The sequence below is a fragment of the Aspergillus bombycis genome (assembly GCF_001792695.1).
Source record: "Aspergillus bombycis strain NRRL26010 chromosome Unknown contig00160, whole genome shotgun sequence".
Lineage (NCBI taxonomy): Eukaryota > Fungi > Ascomycota > Eurotiomycetes > Eurotiales > Aspergillaceae > Aspergillus > Aspergillus bombycis.
The window spans coordinates 290-23054 of NW_019170162.1; the positions used below are offsets into that span (position 1 = coordinate 290).

A 22765-nucleotide genomic window follows, 5' to 3' on the forward strand; every position below is an offset into this window, starting at 1 on the left:
GAAAAGCTTTCGGTACATATTCCGGTCTATGTCTTGTATCTACAGACCGCTTGAACTTGGATCCATATCTTATTTGTTTCTTTGGCGTGCTTTGATTGTATTAGTACATTTATTGTGCATCTCTGGCGTTGAAGGGGAATTGGATGGAAAGTTGAGACTTAACTATCAATGAGCTTTTCGGTATTAGGGAGGCTCGATATATATAGATAGGATAGATATATAGCATCTTTCTAATCGCTTTAAAAATCTACATATAGAGCTGAACTAGTTACGTGTATAGACTTTAGGACCAATGAAATTGGATTGGATTATTGACTAAGATTGAGCGAGGTATCTATCTAAACTTTGATGCAAAATAGAATATATTCAAAGAAGTGAATCAAAGAACCGTAGATTGGGAGGGGAAGGTAAGTTTTAAGACCAGAGATCCCGATCAACGGCTCTGGTCTTTTTCTTGGAAGATTTCGGCCAGGTCCATGATGGAAGGTTCCATGAGGACTTCTTCCAGACCGGTAGCTGGATTCCGAGCCAGGTCCGTCTGCGCTGTTCCCAGGGCCAGGACCAGGATGAGGATGCCGATCGCCCCGACAGAGATGAGGTCCATCGGGTCCAGGGGGAGGATTTCCGTTGACCGGGCGCATTCTTCCGGAATGCTTCCACGATGCGATCGAATTGACGGTCGCGATGCTCGAGGGTACGCTTCCGCGTCGCTGATCGCCAGGCGGCTTGTTCAGTTGGGTCGAGGCACCAGACGATGATGTCGCCTCGGCGACGAGAGTCGTCGTGCCAGGCGGTGTTCCAGGTGCGCCAACACTCGCCGTAGGAGCTGCTACGGAGAAGGCTGTGGAGGGTGGGTTCCAACGGGGCGAAAAAGATAAGATAGTCGGGCCATTCGTGCGGGGTGGCTTGCTGGTAGACTTGCGGGCTGGTTTCCCGAGGTTTGGAGGAAGTCAGATAGCTGGGCTTTCGAGGTAGATGGCGCAGTCCGCCAACCATGTTCTCGCGCAGAAATTGGCTGGGATCATTGTAGAACTGGTCGGCTTCATCGACGTATACGGCCTTCTGGGACTCGTTCAAGTCGACAGGTGGCTCGCAGGAAAGCGCCCAGGCATGAATGTTCGGATCGACCAGGTGGGAGCGCCATGGGGTGCTGTGGCAGGGCATGAGGAACCCGGCTGTGATCCGCTGGGAAGCACCGGGCGAGTATGGAGAGTTGTCAACAGTGGTGTGAGCTTGCTGCTGGTCACGGAGGTATGAGAGGACGTTGATGGTCCCAGAGGCATGGTATACAGATGTGTAGATCGCAATGGTAACGTTGACCAGCAACACGAAGACGAGAGACAGTCGTCTGGGCATGTATGCCCCGTTTGAATGAGAGACAGCCGGGAGAAAGAAGTCCACCAGCGGCGGGGCCGCCAAGACATGCAGAGAGGGCAGCAATGGGTAGATGAACCGCACTTCCTTGTGGGAAATAAGTGAGAGCACCAGCGGCATGAAGAGACAGATAGCTGCCAGTTGCGTTTGCACCGACGCGTGCCGAGTGTTTGCTGTGGGTGACCGGGACTGGCTCAGGGTACGATATAGGCCGACAAGGGCAAAGGGCAGTGCGGTCGTAAGCAGAAGGGGATAGCCTTGGGTTGCATAATAGTGCCAGTCATTCCTTCCATAGTAAACTGCCAGAGATTGGGATATGTTGAAGTACAGGAATCTGAGTGGTGGAAACGTCCAAAGTCCGTAGTAAAGGCGATCCAGAATGACTGATCCCGTGAGAACCGAGGCACTGGATAGTGGTGAGCTATTAGACTTGAAATGCACTCCGATTAACTTACCCACAAAGCAAAACCTCGCGACAGAGGATCATCCGCTCGCGCCAAGCGCTCCGAAACCATGCGGCGCCAGCTAAACCCATCCATACCAGGATGTTTGTCGGTCGCAAGATACACGCAAACGCAGCAAGAGCAAGACACTTGCGCAGCCTAACAAATATTTTCTCAGCAAGATTACCCATACCATTTCGAATGAACCGATTATACCTGACAATAAACGCACCATCCCTGGTTTCAATTGCCCCCGGATTCCTCGTAGTGGAGCGTGTGTTCCTCCTCGGTTGAACTGTTGGCGTGGAGTCTGACGACCATTCCCATGGCCATAGATTGAGCGCGACAATCGTAATTGTGGTTTCGAGGCAATTGGACAAAGTCCGTGTCGAACAGAACCATTGCCAGGGGCTGAGGACGGTCAAGGCAAGCTATGATCTCGATCAGTCCCCGGATACTCTACATCGGGCGGGCTCGAACATACCGCGGCCCAGGCTTCATGGCTGCGACGTCCGTACACATAACGGGCTAACTTCCACGTATACAAATCTCCAATGGCAGAGAGAACGGCTTGCGCCGATTTCGGGGCGACAATGAGGAGATCAGCACGGAATGCGGGGGAGAGGCGAAGAGCGCGCGCGGCAAGGTCGGCGATGGAATAAACCGTAGCAAATAACAGAGGATGAATGGAAGATCGCAGATGGTGTCGCCATTCCTGCAGGATGATATACAATCAACACCAGTTAGTTTCATTCCGCAGAGACCTGTGTCGATGCGCCAATTGTTTGACTGACCCATGTTATCCATGCCCCGTGGGTTTCGCCGAACGCAGTCTGCCACGCCGGTTCAAGCGATTGAAAGAACTCATCGGGTTGAAAGAAGGTGCGAAGGGACAAGGCGTTGAGGAGACGGAAGGCGACGAGGAAGAGGAAGACGTGAGAGGTCGATACGGTCGTTGTGTGTGCTCGTGTTGGTGGTGGTGACGACGTTGATGTTGATGTTGATGTTGATGTTGGGGGGGGTGGTGGCCTCAGGCGAGAAGGCGGAGACGTTGTTGATGCCCACGACGCATAAGACGAGGACGACAATGACGCGGAGGAAGACGATCGGGACGACGAGCGTTCTAAAGGCGATCTCCGCCGTCGTGACGAAGTTGACATGGTTGCAGTGGTGGAACCCCTTACCAGGAACCAATCCAGGAGGATAAGGCTACTAGTAAGGAGATAAGGACAGCGACGTTCTAACGGCTAACTTAGATCGGAAAACTGGAGAGGGAAAGCGGCGGACAGGGTCTTAACCGGGAACGGAAAGGCGGAAGCAGGACGACGACTCGTAATGAACGAATTGTGAGTGGGAGAGCGCCGAAAAGAGTGGATCGCGCAAGAGCCATGGGACGATTTGCATCATAGGCTATGGAGGTCGCGGCTAAACCTGCGCATAGGGGTATGAGACGCTGATACACCTGCACTTAGGGGAATCACGCCTGGCTGCACCTGCACTTAGAGGTATAGCCTTTCCACTATGCCTTTTTTTTTACTTGATATCTCGGTGAATTCTCTGGCTCGCTTGGCTCCTGCCCACCAAGGCGTCTCGTGAATGAATTCTTTGTTTCTCTATTTAAACCCGCTCGTCCTCGCTCTCGAGCCCTTGCTTTCCCTCTTCCGCCCTCATATCAGATCCGATCTTAATCAACCCCCAATCCCCTTCCGTATCCCACCATAAACACAATCCCCCACCGTTGTTTCTCCCTGAATAGATTCCTTCCTGCCTAACATGGCGGTCAACGGCACAAACGGCACATCCAAGGCCAATGGTCACAGTGTAAGCAACGGCGCCAGTGCCTACCACGCCGCCTCTACCCAAGAGGCGATTCAAGCCGAGAATGATTATGCCGCTCACAACTATCATCCTCTCCCCGTCGTCTTCGCTCGGGCTCAGGGCACCTCGGTCTGGGACCCCGAGGGTCGTCACTATCTGGACTTCCTGTCCGCATACTCTGCGGTCAACCAAGGCCACTGCCACCCGAAACTGGTGGCCGCTCTCGTGGAACAGGCGTCCCGGGTCACTCTGAGCTCTCGTGCCTTCTATAACGATGTCTTCCCACGCTTCGCCCAGTTTGTCACTCAATACTTCGGCTTCGATATGGTTCTGCCCATGAACACAGGTGCAGAGGCTGTTGAGACCGGTATTAAGATCGCTCGGAAGTGGGGATACAAGGTCAAGGGGATTCCGGAGAACCAGGCGGTCGTCCTGAGTGCGGAGAACAACTTCCACGGTCGTACGGTAAGTGCTGTGTCGAGGAACTGTCGTGAGAGACTCAGTCAGCTGACTGGTCCGTTTCCCATTTAGTTTGCTGCCATCTCCCTGTCATCTGACCCCGAGTCGCGTGAGAACTATGGCCCTTACCTGCCCGGTATCGGGTGCAACATTCCCGGCACCGACAAGCCCATCGCATACAACGACAAGGCTGCTCTGCGGGAGGCCTTTGAGAAAGCGGGCCCCAACCTGGCGGCCTTCTTGGTCGAACCCATCCAGGGTGAGGCCGGCATCGTTGTTCCGGATGAAGACTACCTGCAGGAGGCGAGAGCCCTGTGCGATAAGTACAATGTCCTCCTGATCTGCGATGAGATCCAGACCGGTATTGCCCGCACGGGTAAGCTTCTCTGCCACGAATGGAGCGGCATTAAGCCCGATCTGGTACTGCTGGGCAAGGCTATCTCCGGCGGCATGTATCCCGTCTCGTGTGTTTTGGGCCGGAAGGATGTTATGCTCACCATCGAACCTGGTACTCACGGATCGACTTACGGTGGTAACCCCTTGGGCTGTGCGGTGGCCATCCGGGCCCTGGAAGTCGTCCAGGAGGAGAAGATGGTTGAGCGGGCCGAGAAGCTCGGTCACGTCTTCCGCGATGGTCTGAAGGCCATCAAGAGCCCCATAATCCAGACCGTCCGTGGCAAGGGTCTGCTCAATGCCATTGTTATTGACGAATCGAAGACCAATGGACACTCTGCGTGGGATCTCTGTATGTTGATGAAGGAAAAGGGTTTGTTGGTAAGTAGTACTTCGAATATTCCAGCTGTTCATGTGGATGGTGCTAATATCTCGCCCCTTCAGGCCAAGCCAACCCACGAGAATATCATCCGTCTCGCTCCGCCCCTCGTAATCACCGATGGTGAGATCAAGAAGTCCCTCGAGATCATCGCGGAGCTGTCGCGGAGCTTCCCACCCTGAAGGGTGCCGCCGAGGACCAGGTGATCCCTCCTCCGGAGAAGAAGGTCAAGGTCGGCGTTGAGAACTAAAGAGGGGTCGAAGAGAAAGGGAGAAGATGGGGGGCCCACGGAAGAAGAAGGGCCACTGACTACCTCACATAGTCACCCAGACCCCTACCTCGCCCCCATGCTGCGCGTGGGCACCAGCCGACGCAAGACGACCGATCGTCTGTTGAGCGTGGGGATGAACCGAGAGTAGGGTTCTCTCGCTCCAAAAAAGATCGAGATGGATGGTTGGACTTGAGAAGGGATGCCGGTTTTATACTGCTCTGATTCGATTACTGTTGTAAAAACCACCAAGCTGATTCATGGCTCAACGTGGATAACAGATATATCATGATGAGAATGAAATAATGAATGACGAACTGCTATTTTTTTGGTATTTTAGAAAGGGTAAAAGAAAAGAGAAGTGAAAACAAGAAGGGAGGGGGGAGGGGGGTTTCGCTGGAGTCGTCGCAGCTGTTGTTGTTGTTGCCCAAACAAATGCCGCATGGTTGCACTACCTCCCCGAAAGCGTCCCAGCCATAGTTGACTCCCATGACTTCTACTCGTCCCTTTTTTTCCCCTCAGCTACTGTAGTACTACTAGTAGTAGTACTAGTAGTACTAACTCAGCTGCTAATCCTATCCAGGCCAATTCCGAGGCGAGCATAATTGACAGGGCCGAGGCCTTCACGTATCCTCTCCCCATGCAGCGCTCTCCTTCATATATTGCCAAGGATTAAATCCTGTAGCTGAGGTCGGATGCCCCTTGTCTTCCGCCAAACGTGCGCTCCTGCTCATGTATTATCTAATGAACTCCCATGCATGAGGCAATTGTCGATTGTGCCGTTGTGAGGTTCTAGCCACATGACCATCCAAGAAAGAATATATAAAATACCGGGTCAAAAGTATTGCAACAACGCCCAAAACATACCAACACTTGGTATGTTTAGGCTACTCTATCTCAACAAAAAAGATACTATAATATGTCTTTCTTCTTCTTCTTCTTCTTCTTCTTCTTCTTCTTCTTCTTCTTCTTCTTCTTTATATTTAGAATTCTACATAAGATAGCGCCAGTATAATCATTATTGGAAGACTGTCATAGCATCGAGCTTTATCCCTTGACAGTCACATACGTATACGTGCCTTAGCTTAGTCTAGTAATGCCATTGCTCTATTCGATATTTTCTATTCTCCTGTTTTGTTTTGGCCAAGTAACGCCAAACCTGGATATTCGAGAAGGGGGTTCCCGGTGGTTGGCCCCAAAAATATTCCTCCACAAAAGCACACATTTCTACCCGGGATATGTACGGAGAGTATATAAAATTTCCAAAATGAAACAGACAAGAATGCAACAGCCACTAACCTCTGAAGCTGCGAGATGTATCACGCGAGCCTGGGCGTTGCTTTGCCAGAGATTCTACTCGAGGCCCTTGAGGGGTGCTGGTTTTCCTGAAGGTTGTATGCTCGACCTCAGAGTCACTGTCCCAATCCTCCCCATCAATATCGGCGGCACCGCTCAAACCTAATGCTCGAGTTAAGAACCAGTGCATCTCCGACAGTTCGACAGATGGAAGAGGATATTTATCGAGATCACTTGTCTTCATTGTTATCATATCACCTAAACAGATTGGCTTTTCTGACTCGCAATGGAAACGCTTGATTCGTTTCCCTGTATGTCCAAGATTCGGCGGGAGAAATGGTTGCTGTCGTAGGATCCATTGTCTTCATATAGTTTGATACAGGGATCCAGGAAAACCGAACTGTCAACACTGTACGATCGACCGATCACTGAAGTCGCAGTAGGGCAAAGCGGAGCTTTACCCCATAAGCCGTGCGAGAGACATAATATTCCCCAGTTTCTCAGTTCCCCTTGGGGCCCCATGACCGTATTCTTCCGGGCGCCAAAAGGGCTCGAACTTCCGCCAAAACAGGTATTGTGCCGTCTTCGGCTTGCTCATCATGCTATAAGGATAGATATAGGCCAATTTCGACAGGCTCTGGTGTGTGTGGATAGTATGAGAAGATCGTAGATGGCTGTGGTCTTCAACAAGGCTGGTAGCCCTGGAATACTACACAAGCAGAAACAGAACAGTGCTCCATGTGATTAGGGCTATGGGCAGCAAGCATTCGTAGCGTAGCGCAGTGGCAGACTGCTCAGGGCCTAACGAAGGACTTAGAATTGACGGTAGACACAGAAGTATTTGGAATTTGAGCGTCTAGCCATAATAAATATTGGTTTTGAGATACTGTCCAGGCGGACTTTGCCCTTGGCGTATTCTCAAGCATCAAAGATTCTTTTTTTTTAAACCCCCCCCCCCCCCCCCCCCGTAAAATAGGTCGCATGTCCAACATGGAGCTGAATGATGGAAGGTAGAAAGAGAAAGGCGGGAGATACGGAGGGACGGATCGGGGGGTGGATTTATAAGGTTAGGCATATGCACTTGTTAATAGGACAAGCTGGCCATATTCTACCAGTTATTCAATGTACCCTACAGTGAAATTCTGTCCTTGAGTCATACCGCGGGTATGCGTGAATCAATAGGGCTGTATTTGATTAATATGTAATGGTTATGCAGTGACTGAACGTAGTCTGTCGACTGCGCAATAGAAAGTCGCATAAGCTGGACCACATTGTACCGTTGTGCTCTCCTTCGGCGTGAACCCTAAACAATAACAAAGATACGAAGTGACGAGAAGCTGTAGTTGGTGGAAGGAATAGTATGAGATTGGGAAAGGGTGAGTTCTGGAGTATTTACTCCAGGTCTGCCATGATATTCTATAAGGAATTATTGTGAAGCATCCGCAGCATATAGAAGGAAAAGAATGTTCTCAACTCCAATGCTAGAGAGTGAATATTTCTATTCTTCTAGAATTGATGTTGCTATTGCTGTTCGACGTTATTACTCTCCAAGAATTGAGCGTTGAGGCGTCGTGTGCACTGAATGTATGTATGTACATACTTTAAGTTTAAAAAAAAAAAACAAAACGGGGGAGTATAAAGCAGGTCTACTTCACATTCTCCATTAATGACATCCTCCCACCCCACGAATTTGATCATCCATATGAGCCGAGCCTGATGGAGTGGCCAAGCCGATGGGAAATTACTCCACACGAAGCCAAGCGCCGCTGTCGCGGAGCTTTCGAGCATCTGAATGAGCTATTTCTTGGCCCGATGAGAACGTGGGAAACTGGCCTCTTCTGATTCAAGAACCCATTAGACACGATCCACCTTTGAGTCGCTTACCCTCTCGCTTCACTCGCCGGTACAATCCTATGCTGCTGTTATCTGAAGAACGTGGACACAGGCTTCATCTGGAACTGTGATAACCCCAGATAGCCAAGATGCCCCAAATCTCAGCACCCCCCGGCACGTTGTTTGACAGCTGATCCCAATTGGGGAGCGTGGAGCGAGATGCACTCGTTTGAATTAAACTGACCATTGTTTTTTGATAACGAAGGGCTAGAGGTATTCAGGGACCGGCACATCCGGAAGTTGGTAGAAAGATCTATAAAAGCTGCACCCTGCGCACCTGAACGACTGGGGATTAAGCAATCCGTTAAACTCGACTGTTTTTGAGGCAACGTCTCTCAAGATGCATATCCGCACTGCCATCACCGCGGGCGCCGCCCTTGTCCAGACTGCAGTTGCAGCTTCTGTCCAGGCAAAGAACGTTATTTATATCGTTCCTGATGGCTACGGGCCTGCGTCGCAGAACATGGCCCGTGACCTGGTGTCTCTGGTTAATAGTGGCACGACTGGCAGCAACCCGCAGATCAATGAGCTTGCAGTGGACGACCTGGTGAGTCGGCTCTAGCCCTGACCCGGGGATGATGGGATGACGATTGTAATTCGGTGCTAAGTTCTCTCCCAGGCCATCGGACGTGTCCGCACCCACTCCGCCAACAAAATGATCACCGACTCGGCTGCTTCTGGGACCGCGTATGCGGCCGGCCACAAGTCCTACAACGGTGCCATCTCTGTCACACCCGATGGCCAGCCTGTGGGTTCTATCCTCGAGGCCGCTAAGCTCGGAGGCTTGAAGACTGGTCTCGTATCCACCACATACATCAGTGATGCCACCCCTGCAGGTAAGATACACCTTTTCCCACCCAGCCCTAAACCCCCGCAAACAATGCTCACCTCCCCCCGCCGTAGTCTATGCCGCCCACGCCGCCAACCGTGCCTCTATGCCCCTGATCGCAGAGCAACAGCTCGGCTACAGCCATCCACTTGGCCCCATGGTCGACCTTCTTCTCGGTGGCGGCCGTTGCAACTTCTCGCCAAACACCACTGAGGGATCCTGCCGTTCGGATGATTTCGACCTATTGACCTACGCGGAGGAGCAGGGCTTCACTGTCGCCACGAACCGCGAGGAGTTCAATGCTCTTCAGAAGGGCCAGGGTCGGGCAGATCTGCCATATCTAGGTCTTTTCAGCGAAGGCAAGTCGATCGAATCCTCCCGACGCAGGAAAAGACGAGCGCAAAGCTAACGAATCGCAGAAAGCATGCGCTACGAGATGGACCGCCGCATCATCCAGGATGAACCCTCCTTGCTCGAGATGGCCGAGACAGCCGTGAACGCCCTGCACCGCGCGACCCGCCGCCGGCAGAAGGGCTTCTTCCTCATGATCGAGGCCGCGCGAATCGACCACGCCGGACACGACAGTGACCCGGCCAACCACGCCGTCGAGACCGTCATGTACAACAACGTGGTCGCCTGGGTGCGCGACTGGATCGACCGCCACCCAGACACCATCATGCTGTCCGCCGCCGACCACGAAACCGGCGGCCTAACCCTGAACGGCTACGACCCGCTCCCGCTGCGCAATGCCACACACTCGCGCGCCTACCTCCAGTCCGTTTGGGACAACGAGCGCCCAGCTGACGCCAACGAGCGGGACTTCCTCGTCTCCGAGATCCTCCCGGCTTATGGACTCGAGACCGTCACCGATGAGGAAATCCAAGCCATCCTCGACGCGTCCAGTATCGGCACCGGCATCGCCGCCCTTCTGTCCTCTCGCGCCGGCGTCGACTGGTCCACCGGCGGCCACACCTCCGTCGACGTCACCCTGCATGGTTACGCCGCTGGCCAGAAGCGCCGCGCCCTGCAAGCCGACCTTGCCGGAGGCTGGGATAACACTGAGCTGCCTCGCTACATTGAAGCGGTCCTCGACCTCGACATGGACGCCGTCACCGAGCGGCTGCAGAAGGCCGCACAGGAGGACTCGTCGTGGCTGGGCCCGCGCGAGCTGGTCGCTCGTCGTGATCTCAGCGGTTGCGACCACTACCACTGAGGTAGTCCAGTCCCATCCTGCCCTTAATGACGCTTCACAGTGGATGGTGGGGGGAAACAGTGAGAGACGAGAGAGATTGTACAAAATGTAATTTACGCAGCGCGACGTGGCGCAACTTGGGAGGATGTTAGAGTGGCATAGCAAGTGAAAAGTCAGTAATATACTACTAGCCTTTTGAAATTGTACTTCAGCCAGACACGAACAGAACCACTGTTCCTTATTACAGATAATATTGGACTTTTGGCAAAACCTATTTTTTGGACCCATTCTACTACCCATTTTTAGACCCATTAGATCCCATTTTACTGCATATAGATGGTTCTAAATTAGGACGATCTTGGTACTTTCATACAGAGTTTATACAAGAAATAGATTATAAATTTTAAAAGAAGATTGCGTTCGGGTCCAAATCAGTACAAAAGCTGTTTGGCGCTGGGCCGTGACACATAACGTAGCTGTAACTAGTTCTGGGAAAGTTCTATCTAGCAAAAACTATGTTAGGATATAGATAAGCTGCAGTGTTCATATAGATCCAAGAGCTAGACAAAGAATAATCTACTCCAGGAGAGAGAGAGAAAAAAAAAAGCAGAACAAGTACTCTAGTCAATAATTTCAAAGTGCCTACAAAACCTACAATCCCCACACTGAATTGTTATTCGGGTATATAGCCCTAAATAAATATACACAATAAATATTAATCATCTTCCTCTAAAGTCGTAACTCCATACATCGTATATCGTATGAAATAACCCAGCACATGAAGCCTTCTATATCAAACCCTTGCTCAATGGCTGTCGGTGGACATGCCCATCGGCTCTGGCTTACGAGCTGCATTTTCTAGCACTCATGGACCTGCCACGCACGAGAGCTCTTGTCAATGGGTACCTGGTACCTTACGATTGAACTTTCTAGTACCTTCTCTTGCCTAAACCGTCGAGCGACCAAGACCCCGGCAAGAACCCCGACAGTGACGACCAGCGGGATACCGAGACCTAGGGGGCTACTTTCGCTCCGGTGTCAAGGGAGTCTGATCCCGCTCTCGAGGAATCTGGTGTCGTCAGGATACCTGTTTTGATAGGTTCCGTTGGACCAGATGAAGAGCCCGAGATCCCTCTAGGTGTGGCTGTATGAGAAGTTAAAGCCGAAGTAGAAGTAGACGGATCACTGAGATTGAACCAACGGCTACTAGCCGTTGGCCGAGTGTTCTCACCCGGGTAGATGTCGAGATAAAAGACATTTGACTCGGTTAGGTTCTTCTTGTCGGGAGGTAGTGGGATACTAAGGTAGTATTGGGAGTAGACGGGCAGGAAGGATAGGACGCCTGACGGGCAGAGTGACTTGGGGGCCATGGCCGTCCCGCGGGGGGAGAGGCTGTCTTGGAATTAGGGCTCCGGGGACGGATCAGTGGTTCTCGAGATTGTACACGATGCACCGCTCATGAACGATAGCGATGGAGATGCAAGAGAAGAACGAGGAATTAGCGATAATCAAATCATACTCAAATCTGTTGCGCCCATTTTGTTGCTGGCAAAAGCGTGGTTCTTCATGACTGAGAGTAACCCTAACTAGTAACAACCAAGACAGACGAAACGGCAGGGCGCATGGGTTCGCCGCAGATCTGGCAACTACCGAGAGGGTACTACTTACTTACTTACTTACTTTTAGTGAAAGGAAGACGAGAGTCAACCCGATTTCCATGGACGGGCACACTTGTCTAACGTCTTGGCAGGGCCACCAGGGTCTCAGTTGTCGTGACGTCGAGTGGGAACGCTAAATACGATGTCTCATTCGTCATACTAAATTAAGAACGTTAGTGCTTGACTGCCAGAATCCATTCATCTTCAGCCCACCCACCAAAAAAAGACACAAAAAAAAAACAAAAAGGAAAACAGATACGCGGATCTGTTTATGTATTTAAATTCCTTTCCCGTTTCGTTGTCAATGCAGACAAAGAATTTTCCTCTCATCCCTGCCCGAATCCTATCATGACCCGGTTCATATGTTCAGGTCGCATCCTGGGCGGCACAGCCATTCTGCTGTCAACCATTCTTATTTTGCTTGTCTTCGTGCACCCCCCACAGACCCGAATTCTCCACAGTTCGTCCCCTCAAACCACATCTCCCACGCACAATTCGTCCTCCACATGGAACCCCAATGATGTCCGATGCAGCGGACTCCCCGACACCTCCCACATTCAGGTGGTGGTTAAGACGGGGTCGAACATCATCTATGATAAGCTCCCCACGCAACTCCTCACAGCCTTGCGATGCTGCCAAGACCCGCTGATTTTCGCCGACTCTGAGCAAGACATCGGGGCCTACCATGTCTACGACGTGCTGGCGAACGTCAACGAAACGCTGAAGGCCACGCATCCCGATTTCGCCTACTATCGCACCATCAAAGAGTACTTGTCCGCGGGCCGGGACATCCGGCAACTCCGGACCTCCCGCCAGGCCGCCTGGGACCTGGACAAGTACAAGTTCATCCACATGCTGGTGCAGACCTGGGAGCGACGGCCCGGCCACGACTGGTATGTGTTCGTCGAGGCCGACACGTATCTCTTCTGGGGCAATCTCGTGCAGTGGCTGGCGCGGATGGACCCTGCCAAGCCGCTCTATCTGGGCTCGGCGGCCACGTTCCAAACCCAGAAGTTCGCTCACGGAGGAAGCGGCGTGATCCTGTCGCGCGAAGCGATGAAGCGCGTCTTATACGGAGACGCGGATCTGGCTGCACGATATGATGAGCACATGCACGATGAGATCTACGGCGATTATGTGCTTATGAAGGCGCTCAAGGAAAAGGGCGTCGAGCTGACTAATAAATGGCCCATGATGCAGGGCGAGAAGCAGAATACGCTGCCTTTTGGGCCTGGCCCGGATTCGGGATCCGACATGGGTGTCAGCCCTTGATTACTATGCACAGTGTTACGCCGGTGGATGTCAATGAGATGTGGAATTACGAGCAGCGTCGTAAACACCCGCAGGTACGTGTTTGTTCATTGCTGTCAGTAGTCAGTGGCGATGGCTAACGACAAGTAGGACCCGCTCCTTATTAGTGAACTGTATGACTATTTCATGGGTCGCGCGCTTCCCTCGGAGCGCGACAATTGGTACAATCTCTCTGATGACTTGATGTTCCGGGCGCCGGCGTCGAAGGGCAGAGACAGAAGTCGCCCTCGGAGATGACCCCCGTCGAGAAGGAAGCGTATAGCTCCTTTGAGCAATGCCAGAAAGCGTGCAAGGAGCATTCCAAGTGCTTCCAGTTCCTTTACCACGATCAGACCTGTGGATTTTCCTTCTCCTATCGGCTGGGATACCAGAAAGATCCTGAAGGTGATAAGGGATCGTATAAATCCGGGTGGATCTTGGATAGGATCGAGAAGGATCGGGAAGATCACCCGTGCAAGGCACCCGAATGGCTATAAGAAGCAAACATAGCTCGGTGTAGCACTTGGATTGATACTATCTATTCTTACCAGCAACATCCGACACCACGGATGGCTCCGTCGATCGGGTCGAGATGACCATCGTAGGGAAATACCGACGAGACGCACTACGGAGTCACAGACTACAACATACCACCACAATGTGTTCCACCGTGGTGATCGACATGTGTGTCCAACCCTTAACCACAGCGAGCAGAAACACGTGCCCCATACCCTATCCGATTCGGCGGAGCTAAAGTCAATGTCATAACGGCCAAAAGTCTGTTTATATTATAGGAAGTCCAGCAGTGTATATATATATGTATTTAGAAGCGTTTCGAGCGATACCATTCAAGTACTGTTCCTACTTTCTTCGTCCCAGGACTCCTCCGTATGGTAATTCTAGCAAGAGCAATGTAATGTGCTCAAAGCACTTCTCTCGTCAGATCTATGTGGACATGGTCGATGCTATGTTGCATGCGGCGTGGTCATATTGAGGGAATTTCTGTGCCCTTCTTTAGAAATCTGCATCTGTGATAATTCCCTGCCCAGTGCCTTGGTCATTGAGTAAAAGCTACGTGACTATTCCAATCCGGCATTACACTTAGTAGATAATCTTTCAAACGTATGAGGCAGCAAAGCTGCAGGGCTCAGTTATTGCCACCACGCTTATACAGACTACCACAGATGATAACTACATATCGACACCCATATCCAGTAGAGCCATATACAGTCGCAATTGTACCATGCTCATATTGATTCTCTCCCCGGATGATTAGTATTGCTGATGGCTACATGACGTCATGCTAGTTAATGAAACGTTGATAAGTCAGCAATTCTGCCCAGGCAGAATTTTTCACACGTTGTCTTGGCGCCTGAAGAGTGTATGTATATACAAGGGTTCGTTGTGTTGAGTACTCCATCTAGAGAGGGTCTACTGTCGACATGGAGCCCTCATCCTCATTCTCTTTAGTATCTCAGCTGTGTAGCCTTCTCCAAAACCCAAACTTCCCCGCGCAGCTGACATCTGCGATTGAAGCGTCCAAGCGCAGGCTGAGGAAAGAGTTGGATCTCAAGGAATCCTCTCAACAGGAGCAAAATAATAGTAGCATTTTTCTTCGTATTGAGGCTTCGCTTTTTTCCGGTTCACCATGTGTATCCCGGGATAGCTCTTGGATTTTGGTTGGTCTTGCTGGATCAGATTAATGCTGCAGCATGTGCTAACTGGTCAGGGTTGCGTTGACCTAAACAATGAGCGTGTTGTACCGTTGACGCAGTTGACTCCAGATGTCTCAGAGACAATTGTAAGATGATGCCCTCCATATGTGATATCTCCGGTAGAAGGTTAACTTCCCATATGGTACGATAAGCGAGATCGCACAGCTGCTCCAGAAGTCATTAGAGATGACCATGGCCCACGTCCCCTCAAGAGAAGAAAGACCGTCAGCGGTCTTCGCCTGGCTCCGCATAACCAGGAGGCTGCCATTACAGGGACTGAATCTCAGATCGACGGCTATACAACACCAGATTCAAATGAGATAACTGACGATGCTCAAAAGTCGTCCGTTCGCCAGGTACATAGTGACACTAGGTTTCCTCAACGCAAAAACCCAAGCAAAGATACATCTGCCCCAGTCTTAGAACCAACGTCAACCGACAAACTCATCGCGGGTATCTGGAGACAAGTGTTTTCACCTGTCCAGCTGAGCCGATTCCATTCAGTATGACTTCCCAGCGTGAAATAATGACTGTCAACTAACGAACTTAGGTCATAGAGCCCGGCATAGACATCAGAACTGGCGTTAGTGGAGAGGTATGTTATACTGTGAAATTATTTATGTGAAACACAGAGCTTCACCTCGTGCCCCCCGATGTGAACTAGTAGCAAGACCTGGGATAACTAATCATCACCAGGTATTCCGGGCAGTCAATACCCTATGCTTGAAATACTATAACCAAAGTCAGTCCTCGCGCGCGCTTGAGATGATAGTGCAAGCCTACTGGATTGAATGTTACGAAGCTCGTATCGCTGTTCTTCGCTTAGAAAACCCTAACCTGTCGGCTATGGAAATCCGTATGATGGGCTTGAGGGAGGCATGTGCGGTTCTCAGCTGGAAAGAAAAGGATCTGCGGAACCGAATGTATGCGATATACCTTCTTGAACTATGAATCGCCAGGCTAACCGTTTTTGATTCAGTGCTATCTGGCGCGGATACAAGGAAATCAAAGACGCCGGTGGCTGGGCCAGTTTGATATTTGCAAGCGCCGGTGTATACCGATTCTGCAAATACCGTACTGGTTTTGGAGAGGGGTTCTCCACGCGCCTCCGGCATATCCGATCTAGTCTGGAGGTCGCCGCCGATACGCTGCATCCAGACTGGAGGGATCTTCTCCAAGTGATTGGACAACAGGAGACACGGCAGTACCATGGCCACTCACACGAATGGGTAACAGTAACAGGAAGACCAGCGGTGCCCTTAACTTCAACATATGAGCATCTTCAGCTACCAAGTGGCTTCCACTACCGGTTTATCGATGAGTGCGTGCTTGACACTGCTGCTTTTGGCACAGAGGACCCTCGCCGGGTTCCGGAAATAGATCCGGGTGTGTGTTTGGTGTGCAAAGAGAGGCAGTCTGATGAGATCGAGAAGAATCATTGCTCATGTTTCCCTACACTGTTTGGGGGCGTGCGAAACCCGGTACCAGTACAGCTGTTCCATACAACCAGCGGGAAGAACAACGGGGTCATAGCTCGCAGTGTAAGTTTTGCCTTCTTAGATCAATCACAGCCTACATTATCTTAACCAACAACGAGCAGAACTTCGACCGTGGCATCGCCATCGGTGAATTCACGGGTCTCATCACTAAAGGCATCGAGGGCGTCGACGTAATGCTAGGTGGCACACGCACGAGAACGTACCAGATCTTCCAAGGGCAGATGGGCAATTTCACGCGGTTCATCAACCACTCCTGTCGTCCAAACAGTCAGTTTCAGCGATTCTACTGGCGGGGAAAGGAACGCATAATTGTCGTTTCGCGAGGAGTGACGGCGGGAAGTGAGATCACCGTTGATTATTCAGATCATTATTGGAAGCAATTGAACAAGATTTGTCTTTGTGGGGAGCCATGCTGTCGATTTCGGGAGAGAAGATCATGAACTTTTCAAAGCCTGGTGCTTTAATCGATGTACATAGAGCTTGATGGAATATGTTATGAAAAAGACTGGGCTGCTCATTGTATAATGTCAAGGAGGTCACATGGCGGGCCATATGGAATCTCCTGGTCAGATGATGTGCGGTCACATGTGGCGAGGTATAGCATCCTCCGGATATCGTTTGTTTTACATCATGCATTCATTATGGTAAGGGGTAAGTTGTATCCAAATTATAATTTAGTATCCATATCTCCTTGCACGAGGAAGGCTACAAATCACCTACTTAGGTGGGGATTCCCCACCTCTTATACATTCAATACCCAGCGTATAAACGATCTCCACGATACCTTCCCAACAGCTCATTAGCAAATAATCCTCTTCAAATCCAGGCAAATCTCTCAGAAAAGCAAATTTACTACACAGCTAATTATCCTACATGGGGATGTGTTACAGTTTGCCAGACAGTCGAGCTAGAATGGCAGATGATCTCTCCCGGAAAGCAAGGTACAAAGACCGCCACACGAAATGTGCAAGATTTGCAGATTATATAATATGAATCAGTCGACCGCTCAACGAGCCAGCAGCAGAGAAGCATGCTGCAGGTGGAGTTGAGGAGTCAGCGCCTGCCACAGCCACTAGAAAGGGCACACTGGTCAAGAGCATCACCGTCAACCGACGGATGCGAGTCCGGACCAATCCAAAAGCCCTCCTCGACAGATGAACTGACATGCTCCGGCCACACGGGAAGCTCAGCCCAGGCTTCTACGATGGGTACATCCGAATAGCCCAGATCTACAACGTCTGGACAAGTACCGGTACCTCCTTCGTGGGTCACATCAATATTAACTAAGCCCTTGTCACCGCGCAGCAAGCAGCCTCCATGATTGGAGAGACTGTTCACATCGCCACCCCGACAGCCCATCTCTCCCCGGACACTCATCTTGCTGCCTAGTTGGAGTGGAGCCAAAACACTCGATTCTGTATGGAGGAAGCAAGCTGTACGTGATCCAACGGAGGCAGGCTTTAAAGATAAGCTTATTTGGACGTCGTCTATATAGTTATTCGACCCTTTCTGCTATTGAAGGTCTCCGGAAATGCATAACACCTTTACGAGATGGACAGATATCCTGCAGAAACTAGGAGAACCGAGTATGAATGCAAGTTAGCCCTAGATCAGATCACGTGGTCTCTATCCAAAAGACCTCTTCGGCATTAAAAGGGAAATTGACCGGTGAACAGTGCATCAGATAAGCCGAAAGACCACTAAGCCAGGCTAAAGTGGACCAACTTACAGTTCGGACACATTTAATCAGTGCGCGAAATAGCTCTAGGTATGGATCGGACCACGCCCTAGCGGTTACAAACGGTTTTGATAAATGACGTGGCCGTTCAGTGTACGAGCACTGTCCTCGTCTGGGCCGAAAATCCATGCTTGATTTAGCAAATCGAACGAAGCAACTGCCAGGAAATGTCGCACTCGATCGTCCGGCTCGCGCGCTAGAAACGGGAAATGATATCGTGATCGTCCCAGCGGCAGGTGCACACCCAGGACATCTTTGGATTGGACCGTTGGGAGGACATGGGATGTTTGACGTGTTCCATTTTACTCATAGTTCCTCCAATCTGATAGCAGAACCAAGTGTCCCCTTTTCCACCCCTTCCCAAGAGCGCAAAACAAAAAAAAGTCTCCGAGACTTTCCCCAACGTACTTTTTTCGCAATTTGCCCAGAAGGATCGAAACTTATGTCAGCGGATATACGGCTTTATTGGAAAGACCAGAAAAAGGGCCAAGAACGGAATCGGATGCTCGGATGAAAGTCCGAGACCGGGAAGAATTGCCTGATCCGGGCGCTCCCGCTCCGTCAGAGCCGCCAAGGGGGTGAATTTGCTTAGAAATATTACTATGTGACAAGAAAAGTGGTCGAAGTGGGAACCGTGATGAAAAACTCTGGCCCTAAAAGGGACACGAACACTCGTCGAACAATCCGGTGTCAGGGAGAATTATCCGGTTTCCGACCCGATGTATCCCTATAAGGCAATGATTGTTAGTCAGAACGACTGCTCGTGCCGTACTACCACGGCACAAACCCATACTATGTAGGCACTAAGGGTGCTAGTCAATCAATCAAGCATTGACCGCCAAGAACTACTGCAGTATGATGATTGATCAACTCATCCGGTGGAGGCTGTATGGGTCTTTGCGCACCTCACTAACTGCACTATGCTGGAGCTCTTGGCAATCACAGGGAGCAAATGAGCTGAGGATACTGCTTCGGTGAGCCTGCATCAGGGCCGTTTTCCAATTAGCTAACATGGTAACGTCCGACCTCATGGGTGAGGGACACTAATTTATAACGATTGCTAACCAGAGCAATTTCCGCTGGCGATCAAGAGGGGAAGCGAAGTCCGCGATGCGACCTGCAGACCCTGGATCCTTTTGACTCATCGCCGGTCTCTCGTCGTCAAATCGGGGTCGCAATCCAGTCAGAAGCTCCAGTCAGCAATGAGACGTGGACAACGACCCCCCCCCGTATCTCAGGAACTTCCGGGTCGCCTGCCGCTCCCTGCCGCGCTTCCTTTCTTCGACCTGCCTTATCCGACACTTCCGATGCCTTCCAGATCTGGTGACAATAATCCACAGTGGCCATCACTAACTATCCATGGCAGGTCATATGGCAAATCAATAATATGAGGATCCCGACGTCGCTCTTGGAGAAAAAAATTCGTCGAGATGCTTATAAATTGTCCTAGCCCCGCTCCTTCCTCCCTTTTTCTAATTGAAGGTCCCATCGGGCATGGCTTATCTGACAGCAATATAGCTATCCTTAGTCCCTCTCACTATCATCCTACCTCTCTTTTCTTTCTCCCTGTCTTTTAGGCTTTCTCACCGCGCAACATCAACACTATGACGGAAACTCAAACGGTCTTGGCATCACGCCAGTCCGGGCGGAGCTCTGAGAGTAGCTCGCTGGATGCTATTGCAACTGAGAAACAAAATCTGGCCGTGCACAGCATCCCATCGACCCGGCCAGATTTGCATAACTCCGCCTCTCCTAAGCGGTGGAAAACTTTTTGGACCGCTTTCCGGTATCTTCAACATCTGACCCCGAAGCAAGTCGATGACTTCATGGCATCTTATGTCATCTATAACCTAGACTGGTCCAATGAGCAGCAGATGGTCAAAGAGCTCGGGCCCAACTACCAAGAAAAGGTCGGTGATTGCCTCAAGTCGTACTATGGGGTATTAAATCACCTCTGCGCGCTTGGCGACGTCGAGAAGATGTATATCCCACCATTCATGAGCAAGAAAGCGACCGTGCTGGAAAACCAATTATTGTATGAAGAATCCATTGCCGAACATATTGGCCTTAAGCCCGGAGACAAAGTATTAGATCTGGGTTGCGGTCGCGGTCGCGTGGCTGCGCACATGACCCAATACTCGGGTGCACATGTGACCGGGTTAAACATCGACCCTAACCAGATCGCCCAAGCCCGTGCCTATAACGAGAAGCTTGGGTTCAAAGACAACCGCTTCATCGTTCAGGACTTCAACAGTCTTCCTCTCCCGTTCGAAGATGAGACCTTTGACGCATTCTATCAGATCCAGGCATTCAGTCTGTGCAAAGATTTGCCTGCCCTGTTTCGCGAAATCTTCCGTGTACTCAAGCCGGGAGCGAGATTCTCCATGCTGGACTGGGTCAGTCTGCCTGACTATGATCCCTCAAACCCCGAGCATGCCCAGCTCATGCGTCGCGTAAAGCCACTGATTGGGGCGGTGGGCACACCTACTCCGAAGATTCTGGAAAACGCTCTCACCGATGCTGGATTCACGGTAACTCGCTCCGACAACGCCAGTGTCGGTGGACTGCAAGCCCCGTTGATCGACAAGGTTGACTTCTACTTCCGATCCATGCGACAGGTTATCCTGGGCCTGGTCAAGACTCATGTGCTCCCCAAACACTTCAAGACGTTAATCAACCGTCTATGTCTAGACGGAGAAGCATTCGTCGAGATGGACAATATGCGATTGGTGACGACGAGTTATCGTATCATTGCACAGAAGCCCCTCCATTGAGTTCGTGCTGCCTCAGAACAGGACACTGGAGACGGACCTTTGTGGGCGGAAGAAAGCGAAGCGGGAAGATGTCTCAGCATTCCCGCTTAAAAGGGGCTATGCTCTCTTGGCGACCGCCCTTTCTTACTGAATACGGGAGCGTTACCGCGCATGTCCGCTGGCGGGACAAGACTCGTCGTTGACTCACGCATCACTGCCGGCTGTCTATATCTGATCCAGATACTGATGGTATACTCTCTCTATGCATTGCTACGGCCGTGTTTAACCATGGCTTCCGGCTTTACTACCACAGTGGCCTCTCTCCGTGGGACTGTTCTACCGCATGGCGTTCTTGTGCCAACAGGTAAGTGGTGTTCTCCCACTTCCACCGATGACATGTGAAACTGTACAAAATTCCTGCCGCAACCCTCTAACATGGCTTTAAGATAACCATTGAACATATTGTATACCCCTTTGCCCTAATTCTTCTGGACTTTTCCATTTTCATGAGAACATGGCCCAGCGTATATATACCCTGTCCGTTCCATGTCGGCGTTCCTCCGGTTCAAGCCTTCGGTTTTCCATGGTCACTGAATGGCCCATAGATCTATTGATTCTTCATTTTTGCAAGGTTTGCTTGGCTCCGCTACTTTCCGCTGGTGTTTGTTAGTTCTGCATACGGCTTTTTTAGTTTTTGTTCGGATACCCAATCCGAAAGGGGCCATCCATTAGATGTTTATATACCTTAGATTAGTAATGTCACCTTCAATTCTACAACGAAGCTTATCTTGGATAAAAGAGATATGATGCGGTAGTTGAACGAGTCGGTTAAAATACAGAAGGAAAATAAAAATGTAAACAAAATTAACAGAGGGGAAAAGAGAGGCGAAAAGAGAGAGGGGAATAGTAAAAGGTTCTACGGAGTACAGTAGGAGCAAGAGCGAAACAAAACCAAAAAAAAAAAACAAAACAAAACAAAAACAAGGCACCATCAAAGATGGTCTCGGCCATTAATAACAGAGAAGCAACAAAAAATAATTCGGAAAGTTAGATTGAAATGACGAGATTCCCCCAATGGAAGAAGGTCAATCGGAGGAAGACAATGATTTGTCCGATCTTATTCCCCGGTCATGCCATGTGGCCGACCTGACTCGAGTAGCAAGTGGCTTAGTAGCTGAGGTAGGTACTAGCAGGACTAGGACCATTGCCATCTCCACTCATGGCTGGTTACACTAGTCAAGAGCTCTTGCTCCGAGACTAACAACAGCTGAGCTCGCCAGCTTCAGAGGTATACTACGAAAGCGGACCACACGAAGGAAGAAATGTTCTCGAACGATGCGCGGCAGTTTCCCACGAGTTGAGCACGGGTACACATATATATCACCCCCATGGAGCACTCCTAGCGTGGCCCCCCACCGGGTCCCACCGAAAGCTTTCAATAGCAGCCATCCATTTGGGCACGTTGTTGCGGATCTCCCGCCAATGGGCTGGCTGTGGTAGACCCCTCGTCTTATCGGTGCCCTTATGCCGGTTCCCATGGAGGGACAGAGTTCATATTTAAAATGTCACGTCAAACAACGGGCGTTGGGTATCCATTGTAAGAATGGTTCCTGGATTCTGAAAGAACTCTGGCAGCCCTGGGAAAGATGATGTCGAGCTCTCATACTTGCCCCTGCATGTCGATCAATTCTTGGGGACCCGCAAGATCGCCAGTTCGTCGAGCCCACTGCGAATACGCAGAGTTATCAACGCCGCGTTGGTGTTAATA

The 22765-nt window shown here is 50.7% G+C and overlaps 8 protein-coding genes across 8 annotated transcripts; 6 read left to right on the top strand and 2 right to left on the bottom strand.

Moving 5' to 3' along the window:
• Positions 1-414: 414 nt before the first annotated feature.
• On the bottom strand, positions 415-2977 carry gpi10 (putative glycosylphosphatidylinositol-alpha 1,2 mannosyltransferase; the record flags this gene model as incomplete). The annotated part of the gene is made up of 4 exons (XM_022538519.1): positions 415-1780; positions 1830-2248; positions 2302-2532; positions 2612-2977. 4 exons carry the CDS (start codon positions 2975-2977, stop codon positions 415-417), a joined length of 2382 nt encoding a protein of 793 aa, XP_022383817.1.
• Positions 2978-3590: 613 nt separating this feature from the next.
• On the top strand, positions 3591-5048 carry car2 (ornithine-oxo-acid transaminase; the record flags this gene model as incomplete). The annotated part of the gene is made up of 3 exons (XM_022538520.1): positions 3591-4100; positions 4167-4868; positions 4932-5048. The coding sequence occupies 3 exons, from the start codon at positions 3591-3593 to the stop codon at positions 5046-5048; spliced, it is 1329 nt and encodes a 442-aa protein (XP_022383819.1).
• A 3615-nt stretch (positions 5049-8663) lies between these two features.
• ABOM_011393 (alkaline phosphatase) lies at positions 8664-10365 on the top strand (the record flags this gene model as incomplete). The annotated part of the gene is made up of 4 exons (XM_022538521.1): positions 8664-8870; positions 8943-9159; positions 9227-9515; positions 9576-10365. 4 exons carry the CDS (start codon positions 8664-8666, stop codon positions 10363-10365), a joined length of 1503 nt encoding a protein of 500 aa, XP_022383818.1.
• A 1985-nt stretch (positions 10366-12350) lies between these two features.
• On the top strand, positions 12351-13274 carry ABOM_011394 (uncharacterized protein; the record flags this gene model as incomplete). The annotated part of the gene is made up of 1 exon (XM_022538522.1): positions 12351-13274. The coding sequence occupies one exon, from the start codon at positions 12351-12353 to the stop codon at positions 13272-13274; it is 924 nt and encodes a 307-aa protein (XP_022383814.1).
• A 38-nt stretch (positions 13275-13312) lies between these two features.
• Positions 13313-13550, top strand: ABOM_011395 (uncharacterized protein; the record flags this gene model as incomplete). The annotated part of the gene is made up of 2 exons (XM_022538523.1): positions 13313-13348; positions 13404-13550. The coding sequence occupies 2 exons, from the start codon at positions 13313-13315 to the stop codon at positions 13548-13550; spliced, it is 183 nt and encodes a 60-aa protein (XP_022383813.1).
• A 1184-nt stretch (positions 13551-14734) lies between these two features.
• Positions 14735-16946, top strand: ABOM_011396 (SET domain protein; the record flags this gene model as incomplete). The annotated part of the gene is made up of 7 exons (XM_022538524.1): positions 14735-14971; positions 15022-15093; positions 15160-15510; positions 15558-15602; positions 15704-15930; positions 15987-16548; positions 16608-16946. The coding sequence occupies 7 exons, from the start codon at positions 14735-14737 to the stop codon at positions 16944-16946; spliced, it is 1833 nt and encodes a 610-aa protein (XP_022383816.1).
• Positions 16947-17559: 613 nt separating this feature from the next.
• ABOM_011397 (uncharacterized protein) lies at positions 17560-17883 on the bottom strand (the record flags this gene model as incomplete). Its single annotated transcript, XM_022538525.1, has 1 exon — positions 17560-17883. The coding sequence occupies one exon, from the start codon at positions 17881-17883 to the stop codon at positions 17560-17562; it is 324 nt and encodes a 107-aa protein (XP_022383815.1).
• A 1965-nt stretch (positions 17884-19848) lies between these two features.
• Positions 19849-21018, top strand: ABOM_011398 (SAM-dependent methyltransferase; the record flags this gene model as incomplete). Its single annotated transcript, XM_022538526.1, has 1 exon — positions 19849-21018. The coding sequence occupies one exon, from the start codon at positions 19849-19851 to the stop codon at positions 21016-21018; it is 1170 nt and encodes a 389-aa protein (XP_022383812.1).
• Between the last annotated feature and the right edge of the window lie 1747 nt (positions 21019-22765).